Source organism: Melozone crissalis, unplaced genomic scaffold (assembly GCF_028551555.1).
Source record: "Melozone crissalis strain CALT ecotype California unplaced genomic scaffold, PUWL_Pcris_2 ptg000014l_1, whole genome shotgun sequence".
NCBI lineage: Eukaryota > Metazoa > Chordata > Aves > Passeriformes > Passerellidae > Melozone > Melozone crissalis.
The window spans coordinates 12662079-12685052 of NW_026535792.1; the positions used below are offsets into that span (position 1 = coordinate 12662079).

The following is a 22974-nucleotide window of genomic DNA, read 5'->3' on the forward strand; positions in this document are numbered from 1 at the left end:
GACTGCAGCTCTCCATTCTCTGCAATGATCTTCACTTCGTTGCATGAAATGAGAGAGCAGCCCATGACAAGAAAATAAAGGCAAAGACCAAAGACAGCATTTCTGGGGCTTCTCATGCAACTTCTCTTTTAAAAGGCAGAAACACCACTTTAACTGGTTTTTCCATAGCAGTATCACGTAATAACATCTTCATTTTATTTTTCTTCACTTTCTTAAAGATGAGGCACTTTAGAGCTCATTATTTCCATATTTTTATAAAGTGAAAGTAGGTCAGCTGGAGTTCTCATCATGTATATGGATCCTGGGTAGTACTGTTTTACTTTTTCCAGAGACTTGCTCTTGTATTCATTTACTGCTTCCTAATGAGCAGTCAGAGACTGATAATTTTACCACATGGCCTAATCCATTCTGAAATTCACTAACGATACACAGATGGTGCTGCATGCAGATGATTACTCCTTTCCTTCAGTGGCATTGTCTCTGTGGTAATCAAATTTATTTTTCTTGAATTCTCTGACAAATTCAAATAGATTACTGTTAGGCAGAATATTTCCAGAAGCACCAAAAAACAGTTAATATGACAGGGATTTTTTCCGTACCTTTAATGATAACTTTTATCAAATTATTATGATTACACTTCATCATCTTCTATGTCAAGTTATTGTTGAGTTATAATTGGAAGTAGGGAGGAGAGTAGACAATTCAATGTATAACCTACATTAACATGAAAATTTTTCCCTTGCTATGTTATTTCTTAATGATGACTAAAAGGAGTTTAGTAAGAACTTCTCTTTTAGTCATATTTTTATGTTATAGAGCAGAATAATAGATGGAAATCCTTTTACAGATATTGCCTCTATTTGAGCACAAGAATGCCTTGTACACGATAAGTTTTATTTGCTGCTGATGGAACTGCTCCTGAGTAGCAAGAAGCCCTGAGTTTATTTCTTGGTCTCTGTACATTTACTTTTCTCAACCTCAGAAATGTTATTTTATTTCTATCACACTTTTGCTGGGTTTGTAAGTATGTCTGGAAGCTGCAATTTGGGTCTACTTTGATCTTTATGTTATTGAAAAGTATTCTAGTATCACAACCCGGCACGGAAAAATGGTTGTGGGAAAATATAAAGGAATTGCATAAACAGACTATGAATTCTTTCCTTTTGTTAGAGAATGGTGTGAGTGGATCAGAAGGAACTGAAAAATTCTTCACTAATTTTAGTTATATCTCTTTTCACATAATAATTGTAACAGGTGTAAATAAACTTAGGGCTTTCAGATGAAAAACTCTTTGTACTGAACTCAGTTTTTGTATACATAGAGACAGAAATATAAGAACTGAAAAGGTATCTGAGGCAGTGCCAACAAAGGACCTTGCAGAGGAATATGTTAGGCCTTGAAAAGTCCAATATCCCAGCTTCTCTGAGAATTTCCAAGTGTCTGTAAATTAGAACTGACAAGGTAGATGGAGATCTTCCAAACCCTCTGTGGAAAAAGTTCAGGAAGATACCTGTGTTAATTGTTTGGAATAGTCAGAGAGAATGAAGCCAATTTTTTATCCAGATCAATATGTATTCTTTTAAATTCTGTTGATGTGTCAGCCTTTTATTCTTTGAAGTGACTCCAAGTTGTTCTTTATTGTTGTTTCCAGGTTCTTTGTGAGATCTAACTGGGGTTTAATTCTGTGCTCAGTTAAAAAGCTCAAACCAGGCAAGAGTAAAATAATGATGGTCACCATGGAATTATTTTAAAATGTGAAAAGTTCTGTTTTCCACAGTTGCATGGAGTTGAGATGTGATTATGTATTTAGCTAGATATTTTAAACTTTGTATCAAATTTAATACAACAATATTCATTGACATTAATGGTGTTCAATATGTAATGTTGTGCTGCAGCTACCAGATATACAAGACCTTATGATGGAAAGCTTTTCTCATAATTTCTAACTAAATGGTAAAAAAGTTTTAGGAGATACTAAGCAACCTTTTAGCTACTCTGCTTTGGGTGAATGCCAGAAGAAAAAGCACCAAGAACACTCGCACTGGTTTTTCAATTGGAGCACATGCCTTTGGCTGAGAACTGCTAATTTTGATTTTTAACTGTAAATAGAAATGCTATAAGCAGTTCTTAAGGATGTAGTCTTATAAGCTCCATGTTTTTATTTTCTTCTTTGCCTTTTTATTTTTCAGTCGTGGACTGTACGGAATTGACAGCATGCCAGACCTGCGAAGGAAGAAATCTTTTCCCATTGTTCGAGATGTGGTGAGTAACTTCGGAAACTGTTGATTCATTTGCCAGTTGTGCAGGTCTTTCTTGTAATTACTATTGTGCATCAGAATGACAGTTTGCAACAATTGTTTTATGGAAAAAAGAAGCCTTGAGAGAATAGATTGAGGGCAGTAAAAGTCAATGAGGCAGTTGTTATAATGTACTAGATAAGTCTGAATATCTCATTGGATATTTAGGTATTACTGGTGTAATCAAGTAATGTGCATTTCATGCAATAAAAAGCCACTCATTTTCACAAAGATGTTGTTGTTTGGGATATTGTTTCACTTGATATATTTTGATACTGAAAGAGAGAGAAATTTCCTTTTAAAAAGCAGCCCTTTTCACTATTAATATTTTAAAGATTTATGCATACTTTAGGTACAAGGTGAGGTAATCAGGATTTCTAACAGTCATTGTAAACAAGAATAATTTAAGAAGAGAAATTTCAGTGGAAAATAATGGCAGTTCCTTTGAGATTTACTCTGACTTCCAGTCTAAACAAGATTAAGAAGAGTCTCTCTGCCCCAAAGAATTTCAAGTGCTATTCATATTTCTCTTTTTCTGTAGTATAGAATTCATAATTCAATAAAATACATATTTAGTCTCTGATGATGATGAGCTCCCAAACCAATTTCTCACTACAAACAAGTGATTGGGTGTTAGGTTAAGTAAATGATTGCTATTATTGTCATTAAAAGATCAGCCTTTGTCTATTATTGCTCAATGTTTTCTCAGTTTCTGTGTTCAGTTACTCTGTGGTGATCTGCCACACTGTCTGAGCAGTCAAAAAGAAAAAGCACAGCAACCATTTTAGAGTAGAATTCCTTCTGAAATTGATGAAAAATTACACTACACAGCATAGTAGAGCCTGCATTCATTTAAACCATCTTTTTGACAGCAGCTTCTTTGCTATTAGTTGTGTTGAAGAGTATAGTCTATTGTCCTGCTATGACTCTTTAATGCATGTTAAATGGCACTCTGCTTTGTTCTTAATTGTTGGAAGTGCTTACAGAAAGGTATAGCTCAGAATACATTAAAACATAAAAATAAATTTAAATGATTCTTTCTTATGCTTACTTATGGCTGTTTCAGAAAAACATAAATAATATTGTTAGAAATGAGTGCTAGACTCTTTTGATGCTGACTAAAATAAATATAATTTATTTTCTTTGTTGTGCAATGAATCTGACAAATTAATACTTTCTATAATTTCTTTCCTATCTTTTCTGGATTTTTAAGGCTATGGTAAGTCCTTCTTTCTATATTTATAAGTGCTCTGAAATCATCATAGTAACTGTTACAGATCCCATTAATGTTGTGTTTTATTATGACCTTCTATTGGAAAGTTAAAATTATTTTATGACCAAGAATTTAATCATAAGGAAAGTGATGCCTTATGTGAATGTGTTCTCCTCTGCATCATGCATACCAAAATTGATGGAAGAAGTTTATGTTAAAAAGTTGTCAGTATATTCCAGATATCTTTCCTGATGATACAAGCACAAAGTTTAGGTCTCAAGCATGAAGCTTCCCCTGTGGTATTGGAAAGTCTTAGGCACCTAGAGAAAGAGAAGTTCAAAGTGTTCCCTACTTTTAAATTCTCTTGTATCAATCAGTTTTAGATTTTCTTGTTTTCCTACTCACTCTGCACTTGCAGTTTCACTCCATTATTTTCATGCTTTCAGCATTGTATCTCAATACAGTATTTATCAAAATTCTGTATGTTTTCTTAAGATAATATCTCTAACTCCCATTTGTTTTCATGAATTCACATTTTAAAAAATCCAATTTTCAACACAGAAGCATAGAATATGTTGAGGTGAAAAAGACCCACAAGGATTATCAGATCCAGCTCCTGGCCCTGCACAGGACCATCAGGCTGATACTGTGACCACTGCCCTGGGGAGCTGTTCTGGTATCCAACCACCCTCTGGAGGAAGAACCTTTCCCTGATCCCCAACCTAAACCACCCCCCGAGACAGCTTCAGGCCATTCCTTTGTGTCCTGTCACTGTCACCAGGGGTCAGAGATCACTGCCTGCCCCTCCTCTTCCCCTCACTGTACCTGCAGTGGGGTCTCCCCTCAGTCTCCTCCAGGCTGAACAGACCCAGTGCCCTCAGCTGCTCCTCACAGGGCTTCACCTCCAGGTCCCTCACCATCTTCACCTCCAGACCCCTCACCACCTTCACTGCCTCCTTTGGATGCTCTCCTCTTCCTAAACCACTGAAAAGTTTTTGTATGCAATTGCATTGTGAGTCTCTGCTTATTTTAGATTCAGTCATTAGAGAGGATAAGGCAGTGAAAATCCACCTGCAGGAACAGTTCTGTTTGCTGCAGTTGTGGGTCGTTATTAGACTTCTGGTAGAGCGTATCTGGTACAGGAGAGAGAGAGAGTGCAAGGAGAAGTGATGGTTCAAGTGCAGTAACAATACAGAGAGCATGAACAGATCTGTTTACTGTGGAGCTAGGAAAAAGAGTCCAGGGCACTTGCTGATGGAATTGCTGTAACTTCTGCTTTTAAAAAAAGATACTGCCTTTTGGATTCTTTAGAGCTTGAGTTGAGGTGAGAATCAGGGAGAGAAATAATAATTATGGTGGAGGTTAGAAGTTTATATCTCAGTGGCCAAATAGGTGTGGTGATCTGCCCAGTCACAGCCAAAAGTAGCTCTATTTTACTGCCTTTGCTTCTGTTAATGCCAGTCATCATTTTGAAAGTTATGAAGATTCTATAAAATTCCTGTATTCAGTTTAAATGTGATTTTATACTGTATAATCACTGTAATCAGACCAATTTCTTCTTTTGATCAATCTCGACTGTATTGCTCCCTAGCTTTATTATTTGATTATAAGAACATAAAAATAATTTGTGAACCTTTGCTGCTGTTGTAAAGCAGTCTGTCAAAGTGAACACACCAGATGAAACAACTGCTTGTTTCAGCTAAAATGATAATGCACTGAATTTTTTTTTTCTGTAAGTGTCGCCACAATAAAAACATTTATAGAGGCTGGAATTCAAATATGGTAATTTGAGATTCATAGAAAGAAGATATTCATTTAAATTGCATATGCCATATTCTCTAGTTTTGTATGTTGTCAGCTAAATACCTGGACTATTTTATATTAATTCTGCTATGGGTAGTCCATTAATTTTGCTATCAGTAGTCTTAACTCCTTTAATCATTATAGGCAAATTCAGTTATATTTCTAATAAAAATATTCATACATAAAATAGATAAATCATAACATAATAAGTATTTGTATATTTTTGAGGGCTTTTTTAAGTCTACTAAATGGAAATCATAACAATATCATTATCTTTGAGGCTGGACAGATCATGCTTTTTTGTCTGTGCGACAGCTATGAAGAAAAAGCAGATGATGACAGTTATGTCCAGTAATGATTGTGTAGTGGAGCTGAATTGTCTTCTTTTCTAAATCTTCTTTCTGGGCTCAATGCTGCAGTTCTGCTGAGTATTTCAGTATTAGACATCAACCTTTTAACAGAAATATTGAGGGACAGGGCTAAGTAACTTCCCTCACTACCTTACTTCCTCTCCAGTTATTTTGTCTTCCTTCCTACCCCCTCCATCCCAGCACCCCAAAACATGGTACAAATCTGTCTTCCAAAATAATGAAGTTGACGTCCCTAGAGTGATATACCTGTAGTTGCTCAAAAAGAAATAGTTCTGAAATTGTGCATGTTTTAAATGCTGTAAACAGTGAAATTGTTGTCACGTTCACATCTAGTGGGTAACTTTTTTATATCACATAAAAAATATCAGCATTTCGAAAGTGATGAAAAATGGTTTGTCTTCAATTTTTTTTTCCGACTGATAGTACTGTGTAGATTTTTTTAAAGGAAAAAAGGAAGTATGATGACGAAAATTTAAACCCTCTATAAAACCAGAGGAACGAGGACTGCATGGCATAGCCAGCAGTCATGAACAGTTACATGAGCCTGAATGTTTGCTCCTCTGTGCTGTTTCAGCTGTGCAAGACACAGTTTGCCTATTTCATTGTGATAGAAGACTTCTTCTCTTTTTTTTCCCCCTCAACACAATTGATCATTTAACATGTAATTGTAGCTTGAATCCAATTTGCTTTTACTTACAGTTACCATTTTTCAATGTTTTTGCTAGAATGACTTCTAATTATTTTAATTTATTTATTTAAGCTGCTAAGGCAAATTTGGAGATAATAAATTAGACAGTGTAGATGCAAGTTATTAGGTAGTCTAGAAGGCCTTGGGCATAAAGGAGAGTAATTTACTTTAAATCCTGTATTAGAGAGTTTCAAAACAAATTAAAAATTAAATAGACAATGGTCTACTTTATAATCTCTTATTGTTTGGGGGTTTTGCTATGATTTTGGTTGTGACAATTTTTTTCATATATTCATAATTCAACAGCACTTAAAGTCCTTATGCTCTGCAGGTCAAATTTTTACTTAAGGAAAGACATGAGGTAGTATCTGGACATCAGTTTGAGAGGGTCCACAAGTATAAGCTGCTGACAAGTTCTGTGTCCTGTTAAGGGAGAGGTGTGAAACACTGCAGGATCCTGTTGCTCTCCATATTCTTTTGATGCTCTGATGTTTTGGACTTGCTGGAAGCTCCAGCTGATGAGCTGCACTTCCCTTTCCTTCTCGATGCTGCTTGAAAACAGAGGCAATAGGGGAACAAGTTTTCTTGTTATGTTCATAACCTGTCACCTTGTTTCCCATAGATAAATCTGGCAGCTTTTTCCCCTTTCTTTTTCCAAATTGCTCACTCCTCCTTATTTTATTCCATACTTAAGAAGTGACACTGCTATGTGTTCAGTGCTTCATGCTGTTGAATTATCACCAACTTCATTGTTTTAAAACAGAAACATTGTATGGGCTTTCTCTTGTAGATGTAGTTTGTTCTGACAGTGATACATAAATGGAAATAGTCCTTGTGGGTTTTTTTTTCACTAAAATCCCTGTAAATTTAATCCATATGACTTTTAAATTTACTGGTTTGTCACAAATCCCTCTAGATAGCACTCTCTTCCAACATGACAAACACTTTATTGAGAACAGCCTAATTATCTGTTTCCTATTAGGTTTTGTTATTTTATATAGGGCACTGTGCTATAATTTTAGACACATTACTGATTAAGAAGAAAATAGTAAAGCTCCATGATGCCAAGGGCACCCCTTGGGAGAACTGGGCTTGAAGTACACATGACAGGGTCAAAATTGCTTCCCCATTTATTTTCTCACAGGAAATAGTATCTGTTTATTGACATAGCATGAAACTGCAGTTCTGCTGGCTCATGTTCTTTGGTATTGCTGGAGGACAGAACACAGCAGCAGTCATTGCCCTATATTTGAGGTTAATGTTCTTATGCCCTTTGTGCTCCTGTCCTGACAAGTCGTTCACATTGCTCTATTGCTTGGAATGGCTAGGATTATGCTACTGAGACCTAGAAGGGTCAAATCCCTTCCTAAGTGTAGGGGACATGGAAACTATAAACCAGCATAGTGCAGGCAAGTAAATCTACATGGCTACTTGTCAAGACTTTGAGCAAAAACCTATGCTTCAAGAGGGATCAAAAAGTTGATGCTCTTCCAGTACATTGTTTTAAAACCCAGAACTCTACTGATAATGAAAATTGTTTCTTTTCCTCCTAAGGATCCAAAAGCATTTTCACTTGCGATTTTTAACTTTGATATGTGGGTCTTGTAGCGTTGTGTTTTATACAAAAAATGTGAAAAAACAAAGCATGAACACTAATCTTTCCTTGGGCTGTCAATCTCACTGGCACATACCCATGGCATTTCCCACATTCATAGAATTAAAGGACGGTCACAGAGAAGTAAACAGAATTATTTACTTAATAATAACAGAATGGAGAATCTGATAGCAAATTAATGGCATAGAGTTGGTAAATTGCTGAGTTTAAAAGAGAAAAAAAAAGGGAAGGTTCTTTGTAATAGGAGATGAATCAAATACTACTAAGCCAAGGATGATTTCTTACCCTATAATTGGTTTCACAAGATTAATAATTCTGTGTCAGTCTGCAAGTTTAATTATCACCAAGAGAAATGTATTGAAAATTGAATTAGGGAAAGTGAATATTTAAAATTAAAATTGAACAATCTTATAAATAAATAAATAGAAATCCATTTTAAATATACCAGTGTTTTAAATTATATAATTGGAAAAATTTGGAATTGTCTCTTCATCCAGAGACTAATGATGCAGTTCCTTTGCTGATGTAAGCCTAAATTGCTTCTGGCCTAGTATGCATTTCACAAAAATAAGAATGTCACATACAAAGTGCTGTGATAGTTCTGTAATATGGACTACAGAGACCCACTTCACAGTTAGTTGAAAATCTGTATCCTCACAACAAAGGCAACAACAGACTTGCGGTTAGTGGGTGGTATAATTGATCCACACACTGCTAGACTGTGAGGGCAGCAAAGCATGACAAAGCAGATAGTGGATGACAGAAGAACAGAGATAAGGCACAAGTGTACAAACACACTTGGAATGATTTAGAATAAGAGAAAGGAGGAATGATAACAAAACTCCAGGTGCAGTCCAGTAATATAGCAGTGTTATGGTTGATATTGTGCACAGTGAAATAAATCTTATCTGTCAGGTCAAAAGGATTATTGATAGCAGAAGTGATGTTCAGATTTGAAATATTATTTGTAAAACACACAGAACTCATTCCCCCAGGGTCCTTTCTAATCATTACACTCACTAGTTAATTCTCAATGACCCATTCAAATTTCTGGAGTATTGCAATAAAGAATATAAAATTTCTTTGTTTATTGTATATTAAAATTACTTATTTTTCAGTCCCTTTGTATGTACCATGCTAGCTCAAAGGAGTTCATCTCTACAACCAAGCAAATTGTCTTCAGAAGCAGAAGTTTTCCATATACCAGTAACATCATGTGGCCAAATGAGGACAGATTGACACCGAGTTCTGGTCTCTTTTCCTGTCTCAAATAACCAAAGTATTTCTCTGTATAGCTATCCATAGCATTGAATTAATATTTTGTTTAAGGAAAATGGCACTTTAAGATTTCTTCAGGTCTTTTTATTTAAGTAGCATTTTATATACATACACACCATTTAAAAATGCTCAGTGAGTTACAAAAAATTATCCAGACTGACAACTTGAACCATAAGACTACTGCAAAATGATCTCCCATGTTGCTGCAGGCACAGTCAGCTTCCAAATTAGGGCAGGATGCCTATCCTTGTACCACATTAATTTGGTTGGCAAAGCAGAAAAACAGTGACAGCCTGTGGTTTAAAAAAACTGAGTCACAAACCTCTGAATTACAGGTTTTGTATTAGAAATGGCAATTCAGCTGGGCACTGCTGCAAGAAACAGTAATGATGATGGGAAGTGTACTTCCATTATGTACTGAAACCCTAAAAATTGTGAGCTGCAAACATTAACTGAAAGGTTTTGTATCTTCTACAGTTTTGTTTACATCCAGTAGTATAATCAAGTAGTATTTGCCTTCCATTAGATTCAACAGCTGCTGTTACTTGTATAATTGGTGACTCTTTTGCATTTGCCTTATACAGACCCTTGCAGCTCGGAAATCTGGTATTTCCATGGCCATGCTTATCCGGACCTCCATAAACACTGAAGAAATGGTAAGTGTTTTCACTGACGGATTTGAGATATTTAGGTAACAGAGAAATTTTTGTTCACAGATCTCTAAAAATTATTTCAGCATTACACACTCCAAACTGGATGAAATTGAATGTATTCCATTTATTGTATATGAGCTTTCAGGGAACTTGAGCAGAATTTGCTGCCTGATCCACAGTAGCAAGACCAGATTTGCTTCTGCTGACTCATATCCATGATGGTCAGAGGGGACTAACCAAGAAAACCTTTGATTTACAAAACAGCTATCTGGGGAAGCCTTTTGTTTTAAATTGTCCAACTGTACCACGTTTACCTGCAGTCTTTCATCATCTTTCTATCTTCATCACACTGTGAATGCAATTAGAATGACAGGGCTCTGCAAGATGAGTTTTTATGATCATTTTTCCCAGTCCTTGGGATAATACTTGATTTAAAAAAAAAATAACTCATGCTAATAATACATGTGATTCTAGAAGAAATATTTAATTCATACAAGAAGTAACCACAAGAGTCCTTCGAAAAAACATGCTGTCATATCTAGTAAAATGCATGAGCTGTGGTTTTCCATTACTACTTTCACTTAGATTTGACAAAAGACTTTTTTTTAACAAAAACGCAACAGGTGCCATTTTCTTCAGGAATACTTAAAGTGTGACACAAGATTTATATATGAACTAAGCAAAAGCAATAATTTGAAGGAATACCAGCCCATTTTGTGTTCCTCAAATTGCTAGTGCATACGTAGCTTTCTAAAATGCATCCTATTCTGAAGAAAAATGAAGAGTTGGATTTTTCTTACATTATTGTCAAGGTGTATAGCAGAAGAATGGGAGAACAGAAAATACTGACAGGTGTTCTGGGAACTGGAACATGCAGTACAAATATTGATATCCATCATTCTTACCTGGTTTATTGTGAACTTTCTGTGCTTATATGGTAATAATGAAGTTATGATTTGGTGGTGCTCAGGGATAGATTGCTGAGGTGGAAAACAGATGGTGTTTGAAATGTTCTTCCAGTAGGGGCAGTAGTTATTTTACTTTGCTATCTCAAAATAGCAGCAAAGGTTGATAAAATGGAGAACTATGGGATCTTAACTACTGAATTATGATTCAGGAGAAATGGAAAAAGAAAATTCATTTGAATGTATTTTTATACCTCTGTATTCTTTGTCCTCCATTTGAACCATGTCATTTGAAAAACTGTGTACCAGAAATAGTTGTTTCTTAAGCAATCTTGAAATAAAAATTTAAGTCTGAAGGCAGACAGCAAATGTAATTTAGACACATGAAAGTTCATTTGATGAGAAAATGTAAAAAGTTAATTCAGAGTAGAGGTGAACAAAAGAAGCCAGTCCTATGCCACCCTCACCACACATACCAAGGGCCAGGGAGTGCTCTTTCTCAGACAAATCTAAGGGTACAGCCAGTAAAGCCTCTTGCAAGATATTTAAAACAAGGGAAAGGCATTACTTTTCTACTTCTCTAAGTAGCCAGCCAAACTTAATAACCTAGGGCATCATTACACTGGGTAGAGCAAGATTTGAGAACAAAAAGGACATTTTCAGGCATAAAAGAATTCTCCAGATACTCTCCACAAAATGAAGATGTGAAATGCATATCAAGAAATGGAGTCACCAATGAAATTCAAGGAAAAAACTTCCCCTTTGGGCAAGTTATTCCTCTGATTAGAGCTTTTCTAGTTTTTACCTTCCCCCAAGTATTTTTCTGGAGGGAATATTAATGATTTTGGTGGGTGTGGGTTATTTGGCTGATTAAATTCAGTATGAAAATTCTTTGAACTAATGCCTTTATTAAAACTCAAGTGCCACCCACTCAAAAAATTACACCCTGAGGTTAAGGCTTTGAGCTTTGCCACCTGTCACTGCTTTCCTTTTGGTACAACACACTCATGACACACTGAGTTTGTGTGTTCTCAAGCACAGAGCCAAAGACATTTTAAACAGTGTAATACTTAGAAATATGCTTTCAGTGGAGCACCCATTTAATTGCTTTGTTGAACAAAGACAGAGCTGCACACTTTTGAAAATTATACATCAATGACATCATCAAGTATTTCAGGTAGAATATGACAGAAGTAAATTTCCCTTTAGAGGATCAGCAGATAACTAAATAATCCTCCTATATATTAGTAGTGCTAAATGTTGCCAAACCAGTTATTAGTTACATAGTTATATTGGAAGTTATTAGTGCCATGTTGTTATGCTCTATAATTCACATAACAAAAACATTTAAACAGAGAAGAGTAATAGGAATGAAAGCCTCTAGACAGTAAGAGAAATAAAATTCTTCTTTGCAATTTGCTTTATTAACAACAGGGGAAAGAACATGTTCAGCAGCAAAACCAATCTACAAATTGTGTCTTTCAACTGAAAACTTCATTTACCCTCAAAGGTTTATTTTAAGGCCTGTTGAGGGTATATTTCATTACTTACTGACATTTCAGAAAAATGTAAAAGTTACTGGAAAAATTCTGAAAGTATTTATAATGTGAAAAATACTGAAGCTGAACAGAGTGAAAGGGCAGTATTTGTACTGAGGCTACATGAGCTCAGGAGTGGGAGAGTGTAATCAGTGGTTTCTGAGAAACACTATTCACTCAGCAAGCTGTATAAATTCACTTTAGGTAGTTTTAAAATTTCCCTTCTGGTCTCTGTAACATGGAAGGCAAAAGTGGAGTAATACATAAAAAATTAGTTCTCCAGAGTTAGGTGGTCATTACTATCACAGTTCTTAGGTTCGTCCAAATCAAACTGGTGCACACCTTTGCTTGCTTTCAGGGAAGTTATTAGGATAGGCTGAGAATTACCCTGGAGGGCAATTCAGTATTTTTTTTTAGTCTTTTCTGCTGTATCAGATTTTTTTTTCTTACTTCAGTTCTTCAGGGTTCTCAGTTGTGCTTAGAACAGATGTCCATGAAATGTCTCACCATATATCTTTGGCCAGGCTCCACAGGATGGATATTGTTTTCAGCAATAACTACTAGCTTCAGTAAGTGCTGTTGCAGCCTAAGCTACCTAATATTTGGTTTTATTATTTTTAGTGCTTGATCCTATTAATCAATGGCTATCCTATGGCTACAAGGTACTGGTTTTCCTGTGGTAGCAAAAGTCCTTTGATTGATGACTTTGTGCAACATTGTGCAGATATGCACACAAAAAGAATATTTGACTTTTATCAGACAATCTATTATTAGCAGAATATCTCACAGTTTGAGTAGAGATGCAGGTACATGAAACCAAGAATATGTCAGCATATTTTTAGACAGGTTAATATCTTCCATTTGGCATACAATTACCACAGCTGAATATGAAAGATAAGGGAGTGCTAACAAATGTTTAACTGAATAAGTTTGCCTTGCTTCCTATATTTTCAGAGCTGTGGCAGTGATGTTAAAAAAAAAATAGACAAACCACACAAATTCCAAAATCTTATTCCCTTGCCACAGCTTTATAGCCAGCATTAGAGCTACCTTGCATAACATCCACACCAGAGGAGGGCAAGGTAGGACAGGCAGGCTTTCAGAAATATCCCACTGTGATATGTTTTATAATAGGGTTTCTTCTTTCTAAAATAAGAATCTCATGATATTCTGATGATAGGATTATTATTTTATTCTAAAATATTAATATGGTGATTTTTTTGTAATACAGTTTCTTCTTTCTAAACAAAACAATTATTCCTTTCTACGGGAATCTAGAACTTCTAATACATTGATGGCAGTCACATGTGCATTTAGTGAACACCCACCCCCTAAAAAAGGCACAAACAACCTAAGCTTGGTGCCAAGTGCTGCATACAAGCTGCTGAGCTCTTCTTATTCCCAATAAATTGCCTGGACCTAGAAGATCAGGGTGCCTGAAAACAAGCTCAAATAAACAAACCAGAGCATTGTGCCCATATAAGCCAAGGTCTTGTGTGCAAAACTACAGGGATTGCTTTGTTTTCATCTTATTAAGCACTAAGGAGCTGAGACTGAAGTTGTTACAATACTAATCAGTAAATAACCAATAACTGTTCTTGTAGTACAGCTAGTCATGGGTTTTAAGCCAAAACAGTCCAAGAAATGGGTTTGGATTTTTGAGAGTATGGATCATTCTTGTCTATAGTAAAAACCAAGTTGATGCTTAAAAATGAAACAGTAAGTATGCTATTATAGGAATACAGATAAAATGGAACCCTACAATTGGCTTGCTTTTATTTGATGAGGTTATATAGACACTTGGTATTAGAGGATAGTGTTGTATATAATCAGAAGGCATTTTGTGCAGTATGTCTTTAGTGCCTATAGGAAGTATTTAAATTTTCAGAATTAATGTTCGGTAGCTACTTAATATACCCCAAATGAATGTAATGCTGCCTTTTTTTTTTAATTTCTGCCTCAAAATATAAAAATATATTTATATAAGACTTTGTATTAATTGAATGACTTTATTCCAACTTAACACTGCTGTTTGTGTAATCAGACAAAACAGTCAAGCAGAGTTCTTTTCAAAGTGTAAAGCAAAATGAGTAAATCAGTATTTTACAAATTATTTTATACTTCTATGTATATTCTGATATTTTCTAACATTTTAGGTGTAAATAGCATATAGTTTGAAACAGTTCACTTGTGATACACAATACAGCTGAAATATTTCTTTTCTTACCCAACAGAAAATCCATGTCTTCAAGAAGACCCTGCAAGCTTTGATCTATCCAATATCATCAACTACACCTCATAACTTTGAAATCTGGACAGCTACAACTCCCACATACTGTTATGAATGTGAAGGCCTTCTTTGGGGCATAGCCAGACAAGGCATGAGGTGCACAGAATGTGGTGTCAAATGCCATGAGAAGTGCCAAGACCTCCTAAATGCTGACTGCTTGCAGAGTGAGTATTTCATTATAGCTGAAGTATTGTATTAATTCACACCTTTTGATTTTGTGTGTATGCTCAGCAATACCTTGAAATGAGGGACCAGATCACCCAAAATCAGTGAAGGTGTGTTGATGCTCCTCAGTTGAGAAGTTAGCCAGAAGCTTTAGAGAAAACCTACTGTTAGAAAACCTACTCATTTTGCTTTTGTCCTTGAAGTCTGTCAAATGTTGTTGGGCTTTTACAAAGTAATGCTTGCTAACATCAGCGAATTATTTACTTTCCACTGTCTACGGCAATATCTGGAGCAATTTATTACTTGACATAGACCCCCTTTGTTTTAGGTAACTCAAAACACAAAAAATGTCAAAGGAAATATTTTTAAATTATTCCTGCTACTTACTGTAGTCATATTGATGTGCTATAAGGTAGTCAAAAACATGAAACACTAAGTGGGATCTTCAAAATACAAAATACTGTATGTGTAAGAGAAAAAAATTTAGTCAGTAAGCCATTTGGCACTAGAATTAAAGCAAAGCAAGCAAAAAGCTCCGCTTGGTTCCAGCCACCGCACATTGTTCTGTGAAAATATATCAGGTGTATTGAAACGATTTTTAAATTACAACACAATTATTATACAAGATTCTAAGCAATAGAAAATTAAGACCTGGAAGTTTTCTGATTTGGAGTGGAATGGGCTTCCATACTCCGGAGTTATTCAACACTGTTTACTGTTGATATTTTCCAGAGCTTCTACATGTAGGAAAACTACAGAGATATTTCACTCAGTTCTTCCTTCTTTTCACTGTATTCTCTGTGTGAGGAGCTGTCATGCAGGATGGGTGCTCAAGGTTTGCACTGCTCAGGAATCAATTAAAATTTCCCAGAGCAACTGACCCCATGGACAATAAATCAGTGATCAATGTCTAAATTAAACTTCCTAACTGTGCTTAATTGTGATTCTGCACTGTGGTTGAAACTGGACTGCTGTCCCTTGGCCCATATCACCAGCCAAAACAACTGAGTCTTAAAAGAACAAAACCTCTAGAGGGAAAATTGCAGATAAAATATTTAACAAGCCTAAGGGATCCCACTCTTCTCATTAGTATGCAAATGTTTCTGAGCATCCTGTCATATTTTTTGCAACAGATTAATTGTTCAGCGTTCATAGTATACTACTTTGAAAATTTCATGTTCTTTGTTTTCCATTGAAAAAGTGAATTGACCAATTGGTTAAATCTCTATTTCTGAGAAAGCTGATGCTAGCAGTGTCATAAAGTGAAATGTAGTTATTTTTATCATAGCCATTCTTTTGCCCACCTTGTAATCAGTAGGATGTATTCACCTTCAAACTTCTGTGATTTATTTTTTTAATATATAATCATTGCTAATGTATGTGTAGAAATGAATTCACTTCTCAAGATCTTTGAGGTCAATATATAAACTTGTTCTCAATTAGATTTAGAAAAAAGCCAGTAGCACTTTCATTAGCTCTCTCATCTTCAATAAGATATCCTTTCTAGTACTAGGTGCAGTATTAAATTAGAATTGATTTCAATCATGTTGAGTTTGTATCAGTCCCTAGGGTGAAAGGAGCATGTTAACTTTCTGTACAATGTAATTTACACTATTGTCTTAATTAGTTTGATCAATACTGCATGAAAAGAGTTGTTGATAGACAGCAGTAGAGGTTGTTAGCAATAGGGGACGTAAAACTAGTTGCAATAAATGAGTATAAAGAGAAAGATATTTACTTAAAGGAAGTTGTATTTTAACACATATTTCAGTGTTATCTGTACTGTCTCAAAAATCAACAAGGTTTCTAACAGGAATATATTTTTGCCATTCAGATTGTGCCCAGGGTTTATCATTCAGTTATGTTGTTGCATTTCTACTTTTTAAGGAAGGGCAGAAAATAGGAGAAAATTTTAAAAGTTCCCTCCTGCATCTTCTAAGAATGACTTGTCATGTTTTCCAGACAGCTCAGCAATCATCTCTTTTATAATAAAATCACTAGATAATTTTGTAACTGGTGTTTTGTTTTATGGTAGCACATAATTCTGTTTCTACTAATTCCTAATTTTTCAGTCTCGATAATCTTTAATTGCTAGAATTTTGGTCTTCCATATTCAAAAATATTAGGTACTCTGACCAGGAGATTTCAAGATTTCTCAAGATTTAGTATCCACAGAAAACTCCTTGAAGAAGCCATGTAATTCAGCCTTTTGGCAGTCTGAGATCACTTGTATCTGGTATTTCAACCCACACTTTTTCCACAGTAGTGATTGGCACTGAATAGTATTGGTTTAATAAATAATTTTATGTATAACACATAACACTGATGGAAGATGACTATTAACCCCTCATGTTAAAATAAATCAACTGATAATTTTAGATATCACAAAGAATATATATATGAGGTATTATTCAGATGAAAGGAAGATCTCCTTCAGGTACTGCTGTACCAAGAGTTAACTGGAGACCTTAGAGAGGAAAAAGAACAAGTTAATTTTCAGTAACAATGGTGACCTTTTCTTTCATTTCAGGGGCAGCTGAGAAAAGTTCCAAACATGGTGCAGAAGACAAAACACAGAATATTATTAGTGCTATGAAGGAAAGAATGAAGATTAGAGAGAAAAATAGACCAGAGGTGTTTGAAGTGATCCAGGAAATGTTTAATATTTCTAAAGAAGATTTTGCACAATATACAAAAGCAGCAAAACAAAGTGTTTTGGATGGAACATCCAAATGGTCAGCAAAAATAACTATCACAGGTAATTTTCTTCTGTTCTAAGAGCTCTTTCTTTCCTACTCTCCTAATTCAGGAGCAAGATTTTTTTATAAGTAGAGCCAGACTGTGTGTTCAATTGCATACTTGGTGCATATAAAAACAGTGGAATTTATAGGATACCAACTGCAAGAGTTGAGTTTTAAGTTGCCAAAACCACTTTATATTCTACTGCTATAGGAAGGAAGACAAGTAAAAATAATGTATCTCCACCACCTCCTACCAATATCTTCTGTGATAAGGATGAGATTTTTGCCACCAACTGCAAGAGTTTAAGTTCACAAAAAAAAAAAAGGCTTTGAGTGTTTAAAAAAACCTTTGAGCTTGCAATTCCAGATCCCATTGGTTTTGAAACTTATTATCCATTCACATTGCTTGACTAAGGGTGTGTTCCATTTTAGAGATGCTGATGTTGAATAATTCTGCTCACTCCAAACATATTCCAGATGGCTTCCAATTGCATTAGCCTGGTTGCTCATGAAGATTTCCAGGTCCTCTGACTTTGACATTTCAGTTTTTGAACTAAAACCTCAGCATAAATGGAGGCTATTCTGAAGGTTGAGAGGTGGTGCATGAAACTCAAAAGAATAATTGTGGAATTTTGGGACTGTCACCAAGCACTAGGGACATATTTAATTCATATGTTTATTTTTAGTTCTACCTCTAAAGGATACTGAAGGCTGTCTAGTGTTCAGGACACTATGCACATTCAATTTAATCCTTGAAGACTTTTACTAGGCTGTCCCTTCATTCTACTACATAAATAGAAGAGTGATACTTCCTTGCCTTCTATAACTTTCCCTGTGAATTTAGAGTGAATGGGGAGGACAAAATATGCTATTTTATTCCTAGGAGTGTTTTCAGGAATTGGATGTGTTAAAGAATAGCAGAATTTTACTTCTCTCACTAAAGTCAGCACATATGACTGAACCCCCACCAAGCTCTGATCTGCTGAGCAAGGTGCCATTTTTAGGTAATCATTTTCTGAGCACGCCAAGGGAGCTTCATTATCCAAGATGATTGACATTAGAGAACGTTAACTCAATGTTACCACTGAGATGACTTAAAAAGTGTGTGCAAAATAACAAAGCCAACTGCTGCTGAATGGTAAGAGCCGGAGCAAGTGTTTTAGCTGCAGTTCTCTGGTTTGGTAGGCTGCTCTTTGAGAGTTCTGCTTTCCCCTGAGATTTCCACTTTTATGAATTATGATGGAAAATCAAATTGTATGTGTTTATTTTTGCCACTAAATTCATATCTATTAACTATACACCCACACTAACTGTCAGAAAGTATACCAAATACATAAACAGTTGATGATAATTTATCAGAACTGTCACCCTCTCTGTGATAGCATAGAAAGTATTCTAAAAGTAATGGTTCATCTCTTAAAAGAGCAAATGGAGACCATGTCCCTCATGTTTAGTTCCATAAGCCACAGGGAACTGTGGAATATATATTTTTTATATTATTAGAGATTTTACTTTGGAAATGTTAGTTTGGCTCTTTGGAGAACTTTTGGAATTTTTTATTTATTTATTTACTGGGGGCAGGAAACTTTAGGGAACTATCAGACTCAAGACAAGTTATGCAACATTATATTCCTTGCCATTTTGACCAAACCAAAGTTTGAGAAAAGTACTTGAATTATGTGTGAAAAGTATTTGTTTGGTGCTCAGTAGTGAATCTTTATATTTATTACTCTATTAAACTATACTTTTAAATATGATACAGTCCAGAAGGGTAATTTAGACAAACCTTGTCAGTCTCCAGAGTTACAGACATTGGGAAAATAATCCAGAAACCTTTTCTTCAGGATCCATCACAGTGAGGCCTTTGTTTCCTGTTGCTGGTGTCATTCTCATTTACTTCTTGGCAATAAAGGCTATGAGGGCTAAAGCATATTTCTCTCCTTTGTTGCAGTTCTTTGTGCTCAGGGCTTGCAGGCTAAGGACAAAACTGGCTCAAGTGACCCATACGTTACTGTGCAAGTTGGCAAAAACAAGCGAAGAACTAAAACTATTTTTGGGAATTTGAATCCAGTATGGGATGAAAAATTCTACTTGTAAGTAGAGAAGATGCTGTTGATATTGCTTTTTTTAGTCTATATTTAGATAATACAACTCTACCACGTGAAATGTTGGCTTAATTTGAAAACATGTTTTGTCTGCGCTATACATATTTATAGCATTATGAAATTAGCAAGTTCTGAATGGAGAGAGCATCAAAATTTATTGTGTCTTTATCTTATAGTGATCATGCAGCTTATAATTAAGTCCTTTTTGGGATCTGTTGGTGGTGTCTAATTATCCTAGTCTTTAAGGGAACTTAAATAAGTTTTCATACTTCAACCTTGCATACCAAGTATTGTCATTAGAAATGCTTTCCTATATGCCAGATACCGACCATGCAAGGTGGATGTGTTTTTATTTGACACTGTGATTCTCTGAGGTGTAACTGGGGAATTTGGCAGTAACTGTTGTGCTCCAGGCTCAGGGTTGGTGTGTTTGTAATGTCCATACTTTTAGAGAGTGTTGCCTGAGTCAAATATGGAGAGTACCATATGATGGCATTGTTTAGTTTATTGTAATATTTCTTTCCTCCTATAAAGAGGGAAGGAGTTGTCACTATTCCTATCTACATAAACTGTGCAGGCAGTTTCTGTGAGGGTTCAGGCATTTGAAATAGAGCCCTGCTTTCTTTGAGAAGGTGCAATGTCAAAACATGACAGGTTAACTTCTTACAGTCTGGTACTTCCCTGGTTTTTGGCCAAAATCTGCTACTTTATTGAGGAGGAGGTTATTGTTTCAGTAGAGTGTGAAAGAGTTTTGGTCAAAGATGCTGCTTTTGTCTGGAAAAGGAACTAAAGAACGCCAGCTGAATTAAACAATGTATGCCATTCCTTTGACAGATTCAAACATTTGTTTAGAAATGAATAGGTACTTCAGAGAAAAGAGACACCCAGAAACTTTTTACAAGCTTCTTCTATCCAGAAAGCATTTTCTTTTTGAGTTAACTGTGTTATTGTGGTAACAGTTGAAGTGTCATACCTCACTGAATGGCTTTGAGTGTCCAAAAGCAGGTCATAATTATGGTCTGGCATTTTAATTGTAGGAATTGCGTAATGTCAAAACTTGGATGAGCAATTCAGAAAATTTCATGGAAAGTTTCTTGAATGTAGTTTATCAAAGATGTGAGCCAAGCTACAATAAAAGCCCTCGAAACTTGCAAATATTTCATTTTTTTCCCCAGCACTATTTTTATCATCTGCTGCCCTAGGAATAATATTTATACCCCCCCCCCCGAAACCTTACTATAGCATGTACCTCCTGAGCAACTGCTTTTCACAAAATACATTTTCCAACATTTTTATAGCACGTGTTTTCTGAAATAATCTCCTTGACTTATTCAGTGCTTTAGATTTCAGCTGAAAGTACATGAGAATTTCTAAATTGCATTAAATAAACTATAAACATTTAATGAGAAGATTAAATCTAAAGTAAATCAATATAACTATTTAATTGACTCAGGAAGTGTTATTTAAATTAGGCTCTATTAGTGGCAATTGATATTTAAATCCTGTTGAAAATCCAACATTAACCATCACTATAACTTTTAAATTATAAAATTTAGAAATAAGATGTCTCAAAAATCTTACAATCTAATGCATACTTATCATACCAAAACATGTTTTCAAGTCCTCCCATCTGTTCCAAAATAAAGACTTGGAAAAAACACTGGCTCCCCACTGTGCATTTGTTCTGTCATAGCACATGGAGTGAGGGCAGTGTTCCTGTTCTTAGAACCACACGTGACCCAGATATGATTGCATGGTAACAGTGAGAGAATGTTTCTGACAAAATGCAGTCTGACCCCCTGCTAAATGACCATGGGACACTGGCACAGGTTTGAACAGGAGACCTCATAAAGGATAACTAAAAAAGATCTTTGTGGTGCACAAGGTAGAGGAGTAAATAGGCCAGCAGATGTTCATTTAATGAATGTAACATCGGTGCTAAGGGCTTTTATCCTTTCTCCTGGCATTATTAGAAATGAGATAACAGAGAAGTTTAGGGGCTTTTTCAATGAAGCATCAGTGATAGGAGAGTTTCTTTCAATGCCAGAGCAGAGTCCTGCAGCTGTCACCTTCTCTTTGTGGTTGAGTGTGGCATCTGATACAGGAAAAGAGACTACATTTTCTTCTCTTTTTTTTTAATTACAGGAAGATATATTTGGCTGTATAGTTTTCAGCTTTGTAGAAACCTTTTTATTGATACACTATAATAAAAGTCTACTCTCATTCTTTTCTTGACTATTTTCAACAGTTGGTTACTGACATAGAGAAATCAGGTTTTTTCTGACAGTGTTGTCTAGGGTAGCACACATCTCCAAATTGCCCTGCTGACTTTGCAGGTACCACATTTCTTCTGACCATTCATAAATACCTCAGATACAATTGTATAATGTAGACATCTTCCAAATAACTGGATGATTATTTACATTCTATATTTTTCCTATTTTGGCTGTCACTAAGACAGCATTAGGGTTCTAATAAATATCTTCATTGGATTTATATTGCTACCTTCAGTGGATGAAAACATTTGTTCAAACTGATTTCAGTCATCCAGCTGTAGATGTTCTTTCTTTAGAGTTACTTTAAAGCATGGCCCTCACACAATATTTAATCTTAAATAAATTATTAGTGGATTCATTTTAAGCAATATTTACTGTCAGTGGCCAAGAGGACTTCACCAAAGTCCCTTTCAACTGTTATTTTGTGCATTCTTGAGCAGCTGGACTGACTTTTGAAAAATATTACCTTCACTGTACCTGAAGAAAACATGGTTGGTTGACTGCCTAAATGATGCTTCAGTTTCCAGTGCTATTTAAACAGTTTTGCCAGAATTGTTGAAATAGCTCAAGGATTGCCTCCTAGGCAAGAGTGTATAACAAAGGTTTGTATTACATAAAACTAATTGATTAATAAAACCTACACGTTAGTTTACTATACTCATCCATTCCAAAAGTTCTTCAATAATCAGTCTGAGACATTCTGCTAATTAAAATAACTGTATCTCACAGCCTCAGCCCAAATCAAGAGAGCAGAACACCTCTAAGAAGCAATTCCAATGATAAATTGTTTGTTCAGTGATGATATTTTTCAGGTTTAGAGTACAGCATGCATGGTCTGAGTCTTTTTTTCAAACTGCTGTCAATCCAGATTAATTATACAACTCTCTTTTTGTTATGACAGAGTAAAATAATGCAAGAAAAAGCATAATTAGTCTCATTCTACTTTATCAGAAAGCATTGCCCGTGACAACACTGCTAAAGAATTGGGACTGTCCAGACTAGAGAAGAGACAAGTAGTGGAGGTAAGGATGTCTTT

At 35.4% G+C, this 22974-nt stretch overlaps 1 protein-coding gene across 1 annotated transcript in view; it reads left to right on the forward strand.

Moving 5' to 3' along the window:
- UNC13C (unc-13 homolog C) overlaps positions 1–22974 on the forward strand; it is a 132554-nt gene that overhangs the window by 28150 nt on the left and 81430 nt on the right. The window contains exons 5-9 of the mRNA XM_054272855.1: positions 2190–2262; positions 9850–9921; positions 14596–14815; positions 17347–17574; positions 19509–19650. Of these exons, the coding sequence (XP_054128830.1) occupies positions 2190–2262; positions 9850–9921; positions 14596–14815; positions 17347–17574; positions 19509–19650 (735 nt within the window). The remainder of the gene's footprint in view (positions 1–2189; positions 2263–9849; positions 9922–14595; positions 14816–17346; positions 17575–19508; positions 19651–22974) is intronic.